The sequence below is a fragment of the Polypterus senegalus genome, chromosome 4 (genome assembly GCF_016835505.1).
Source record: "Polypterus senegalus isolate Bchr_013 chromosome 4, ASM1683550v1, whole genome shotgun sequence".
Classification (NCBI taxonomy): domain Eukaryota; kingdom Metazoa; phylum Chordata; class Cladistia; order Polypteriformes; family Polypteridae; genus Polypterus; species Polypterus senegalus.
The window spans coordinates 216,350,822-216,356,830 of NC_053157.1; the positions used below are offsets into that span (position 1 = coordinate 216,350,822).

Consider the following 6,009-nt stretch of genomic DNA (forward strand, 5'->3'; position numbering starts at 1 on the left):
GTACTGCTTTCAAAGTCAGTTCACATGAGCCGCTCGGCGGCAGAGTGTTTCTATTGGATTGCCGCTGACAGATGGCCTTATATGGGCAGGCACTCAATTACATGGGAGGCGTGACGATGAGGTACGCAACTCCGCCTCACACGGTGACTGAGCTGCAGGCTATGGCTGGTATATATGTACATAAGTAGGTTCCAGTTATCACTGTTACGCATAGAATTTCGAAATGAAACCTGCCTAACTTTTGTAAGTAAGCTGTAAGGAATAAGCTGGCCAAATTTCAGCCTTCTACCTACACGGGAAGTTGGAGAATTAGTGATGAGTGAGTGAGTGAGTGAGTGAGTGAGTGAGTGAGTGAGTGAGTGAGTGAGTCAGTCAGTCAGGGCTTTGCCTTTTATTAGTATAGATAATAAATTCAATAAAAGATAAAAAAGAAAAATTTAAAAAGAAAAATTTTTTTAGATATGAAATTAATCTGAACATATGATACAAGATGTAACATTACACCTTGCCTGAAGAAGGGGCCTGAGTTGCCTCGAAAGCTTGCATATTGTAATCTTTTTAGTTAGCCAATAAAACGTGTCATTTTTCTTGACTTTTCTCTTAGTGGTGGGATGAACTACTGCAAGAAAGCACGTGCCACCCAGGTCTCTGTGTATTTGCAATTGCTGTAACTGCTCTACATCAGGCAACAGCTCCCAACACAGTGCCATTCAATCGCAAGACCCAGTCATTCCCGTACTCACATGGTGCTAATTTCGAATCACCAGTCAACTCAACTACCTTTGGGAATATGGAAGGAAAACCAGGGTACATGGAGGAAGCCATGCAAAAAGAAAGAACAAACTTCACTAGTACGGTGTCCATTTTAGGACATGGAAGTATTGTCGGAGGACGGATGCCATTTTGAAAGAGTCAGGAGAGATGATGGCATTTTGACAAATGTTCTCCTAAAATGGACATTATACACACAAACATTGGGCAAATGTGGGATTTGAACACAGAATAATTAATCCAAGCAGCAGTGTAACCCTTACTACAATATATAATTCATTTAAATACTATCATATAAACAAGCCAGAAACATCAAAAAAAGTTTGGGGCACCCACCTGTATATTATGCCCTGGCTGCAAATGGGTAAATGGTTGAGTTGTTCACAGAACAGAGTCCAAAACAGAACTGAATTTAGGATGAGAATATGGCGGATTTCCCTTGGATGGTCTGCAGAGGATAGAGAGAGAAAGTCAGTGCAGCTCGCCAGCCCCTGGTCTGGCATGGTACTACTTTTATTCAGGCCTTTAGCTGCCTCCCAATTGCATGTGTGTGACAATACATAAAATATTATTGATGAATTAACAAATTTAATTTAAATTACCCTTTCACAGGCTAACAGTTTGACTTGAACAGTTTTGACTACTACAGAAACAGTTCATCGAAATATATTAGGGATAACAGAAAAAAAAAATCAGGCCGTGAGCCCCCAAAAACCCTCCGAGTTGGGCTAGAATGTTCTTTTTAATTGTTGATTTTATGTATGTACAATATTGACTGAAGTCTGACTCTTCAAGTAGGCAGCTGGCCTCCCTGAACACCCCCTGCAGTGAGCACAGAATTCTAATAATGTTACAGCAGACAGGCCAAGGATGTGTATCTTTCTCTTCTGGGAAATCATTTTTATAAAAGTTATAATAAAATCATCTTTTAAATGAAATTTAAGGACAGGATAAGCAAAGACATAGATTTGATTACTAGGATTTTAGGAAATCCTCTGTGCTTTACCTTAAAGGGCTCTTTCAAAGGGCAATAATAAAAAAATAATAATCCTTTTTAATTCTCTTCAGCCACTGTCACTGTTTACAATGAAATTGTTCTTTATTTTTAGAATGCTTGGTCAGGGATACATATTAAGATGTTTATTGCCCCTTTTCATCATTGTGTTTCTTCAACTTTGTTACCATTTCTTCTTACTACTAAGTTCCTAATTTGTTAGACACTGTGTGTGAAGATAATCAAAATTTGCAATTTTGTTTTGAGCCAGACGTATTTTCTCTGTAAATACAAACTACCCTTACACTTCTTACTTGGAGAATATGGCCTGCCATGTAAGGCCCATAAAAGTCTTTAAGTTTATTAATGATTTGAGAATAGATAGTAATGTAACATCTCCCAATCGATCCTCACAAAACTTTGAAATCCCTGAAGTATTTTTCTGCTGTTTGTAATTCTGTATCATTGTTTATTATTTATTAACATCTTTTAACATTTTAATTTTATCATCCTTCTGTAAATTTACCATATTTGCTTTAAAAATGTAAACTGCAGATTTTGAATCTCACAAAAGTAGATGATGCCCTCTTCAACCTTCATCCCTCTCTGTGATTAACATTTGTTCAGCCTATATTATACTTTTCTAAAATATGAACAGAGTAAAATCATGCATCTGGTCCACTCATTGTCCAGTGGCATCAGAAATACATTAGTAAAATTGCAACTCAAGTTCAAATTTATTTTTATTTGTACATAACTGTACATGTGACAATGCTCATACTTCTTCAAGTACCATGATACACTGCACTTGTATACCTTCCTTGAACTAATGACAGTAATATGAAAGCAACAATATACACTGAAAGGTAAAATGATCTCCGATGTTCATAATGTTTTTACTCTGGTTCTAGCGATTGTTCTTGGCTATAATATATCTGTGATGGGGTTTTGAAGCACAGACAATCTGAATCCGAGGGCTATTCATGTTTTTTGCCTCCTGACAAAATGTAGTATTTGTTTACTGGTATGTTCAACCATGACGCCATTTTATTCTCATCATGGGCAACACCACTCTGCTAAGAACATTCTGTTGACTGTTTCCATGGAAACCCATCTCAGAATTCCCCGAGATGTGCTTGTTAGTGATGTCACACAAACGATTGTATAAATGTCTTTCCCTTCTGTTGTGGGGTATCTGGATTTAACAGATTATTAATTTACTAGCCATGTGCGCCCAACTACGTTGCACGTGTTAAAATTGTCTGTGAAGGGCTCCCTGTTTAAACGCAGCTGCCAGTCGTGAACTGGGCCCTTCGTCGCACAGCATTATGATTTTTTATAAGGGAAACAAAATTACAAAAGAAAACCCTTGGATATTGATTCGATAGGAACGGCCTACTCGGAATCACTGTCCGAATCGTAATTATGTGGTGGTGTAGGAGCATTTCTGCTTCTGTCCGTTCACAGTCCGTCTTGTTTCCACGATGCTGTCGTTTCCTCTCACGATATCTTCTCAACCTTTCTCCAATCTGGCAGGTTGCTTTGTGGCAATCCAAAGAGTAAGGCAATATACACAGAGCAATGGTTATAAAAATGGGACACATAGGTATCCAGGCTCTTTAAAGCATAAATAGGGATCACTTCACTGACGTGTGAGCAAGTCACTGTATAACTGTGAGATGCTCAGCACTCGCCGGCTACAACGTAACAATAATAATTTCCGGAACGTGCTGTTACGTTGTCATTCATTTTACCCACTGTCTTTCTTTCATTCATACGTCGTACCTTTTATCTTCAGCAATCTCATTTTCTAACCAGGCCTCAGGAGCTAACCAGCGTAACACTGTCCACCACCTCTTTCGTTATTCCAGCACATTGTTGACATCCGTGAGTAACAACAACGTACTAAACTGGAAGGTGGTCTACACATGCGTGGAATTTGTGGACAAACAAAGATCAAGATCTAAATGAAGATCTCTTTAGTTAATTAAAAGCACAACAATTTGTTTAGTTTGAATGTCTGTGTTTTGAGGTGTGACTGGAGTACTACAGTCTTCAGTAGTATAAGCCTGGAGGAGATTCTTAATGCAATGCCTATGTTTTAGCTGTCTCTCTACTGCCATCTAGTGCTTCTTCTAATTCATTCGTGGACAAACAAAGATCAAGATCCAAATGAAGATTGTATATAGAGATTTTTGTGATAATCTCCACTTACTTATTGGCTTTGACAAAACATCTGTCTAATTCCCGGTTTTGACCTCAGCCCATTTCGCAACTCTCGTATCATCTGGTCATTTTCATTTTTCATCCTCTGTCTCTATTTGAACAGAACAAAACCATCAATTGATTTCCGGCATCAAGTCTGTTTCTAAAATGATCCATCCATCCCCCCCATCAATGTTTTAACTCATCTATTCCAATAAATGTCTTAGGGAACTGAAGGATACCCCAAAAGCACTGGGTACATGACAGTAACCAAGCCTGACTGCAGTAATAGTATATTGTGGAACACATTCACACACACATACACACCTTTACTTGCTAACAGTTTGTAATCCACAGATTTGCAGCCTTGCATGTTTATGAGATGTGGGAGTACCTGAGAAAAACCTGTGCAAGCGTGAGGAGAACATGCAGACTCCAAATAGAAAGTGATTAAGCTGGTGTCTGGACCTGGTTGGCACTCCTATGCTTCCTATCTAAAATAAGCACATTTATAAATCATGAGTGAGGAGAGCATAATATTTAGAACATCAGGACTCAGCTCCATTATGAAATCAGACCACTGCTCTTTTAGATGGCAATGTGATAAGAATGAGTGATATGCACCCACACTGTGATAATGTGAAGTTAATCCTTGAGGAATATCTTGATAGGCTTTTGACACACACACACACACACACACACACACACACACACACACACACACACACACACACTATAAAATAAATAAAGTAAGCAGGTGCCTCTACCTGAACTCTTTGACATCTCTAGTCACAACCACAATATGTTTGCATCCATGGCTGATTCTGACTTCCTGCTTCTCTTTGTACATTCTGCCCCAGCATGTCCATTCACAATGGACCCTGTTGGATAACAGGTTTTCTTCTCTAACATAATACTGCTTGTATGTGCCACCATACTACATGACTATCTCTGCTTCCACAGGTTTTGAAAGCTAAAGTCCGTCGCTTAGAACATCTCGTCCATCTGAAGGATGTCCGCATTGATGACCTCACACGGCGTCTGCAGGAAGCTGAACAAAAGTCCAAATGAACAGGCCTCACCATCTCGGCATCCACAAGATCAAGACTGGCAGTTGGTCATCTTAATCAATGCTTTTGAAGTGCAGGCCCTGCCAAGCTGTTGAAACTGGGTTTACTGAACCTAATGCTGTATGGTTTTATGTGTAATGCAGGTTCATTGTTCATTTACAGATACATCACTAATTTATTATGGAAAATATATTTTAGCCTTTGTTTTCAATTATTTACTTTAATTACAATTATTTTAATGTATTATAATACGTTTTTCATAAATATAGTTATATTCTTCAAGGAATTAGATGGGAATGATTCATCATTGTTATGTAAAGAATCTTAAACACATTTGATTCATTGAAGTACGTTTGTGCTCCTGTCAGCAATGCATTATTACTGTTATTAAGGTCTTCTGGCACCATTTTGGAAGTTGACAGATCAGAAAATATTTGCACAAGAACTGGGAGATGAGAGAAGAATTGAAGTCAAAGGGCTAAGATCAAAACCAAACAGATCAAAGCAAACGTCAATGTACAGATCGAAAACCAATGTTGAAAAACCACACAAAAATCCTGACTACCCAAGTTTTGTTTAGCACTTGCTACCACACTGGTGCCCTGTTCAGGGTTTGTTCCTGCCTTATGCTAAAGTTCCACATTCTTTTAATTCAACTGAACTGCATTTTGGGAAGAATATTTGTTTTTGCTATCTAAGGAATTTGTAATCCAAAATCTAATTTTGTTTTCCTGTCCTATTTTTTGTATACAGAATAGATGTTCTTTTGAAAACTAAGCAAATGGACAGCTGAGGTCATATAAAGGAACTTGTTCTGGTAGAAATGAGAAAAGCAGGATATAATTTGGTAATGCAATTTATTTTTGTATAGCCCAAAATCACACAAGGAGTGCCGCAATGGGCTTTAACAGGCCCTGCCTTGACTCTCTAAGAAGACAAGGAAAAACTAAAAAAAAAAAATCCTTGTCA

At 38.2% G+C, this 6,009-nt stretch overlaps 1 protein-coding gene across 1 annotated transcript in view; it reads left to right on the top strand.

Annotated features, from left to right (window-relative positions):
* The window catches only part of LOC120527962 (sperm flagellar protein 1-like), a 113,725-nt gene extending 108,474 nt beyond the window's left edge, over positions 1-5,251 (top strand). The window contains exon 7 of the mRNA XM_039751956.1: positions 4,934-5,251. Coding sequence (XP_039607890.1) covers positions 4,934-5,041 — 108 coding nt within the window. The 3' untranslated portion in view covers positions 5,042-5,251. The remainder of the gene's footprint in view (positions 1-4,933) is intronic.
* Positions 5,252-6,009: the final 758 nt, after the last annotated feature.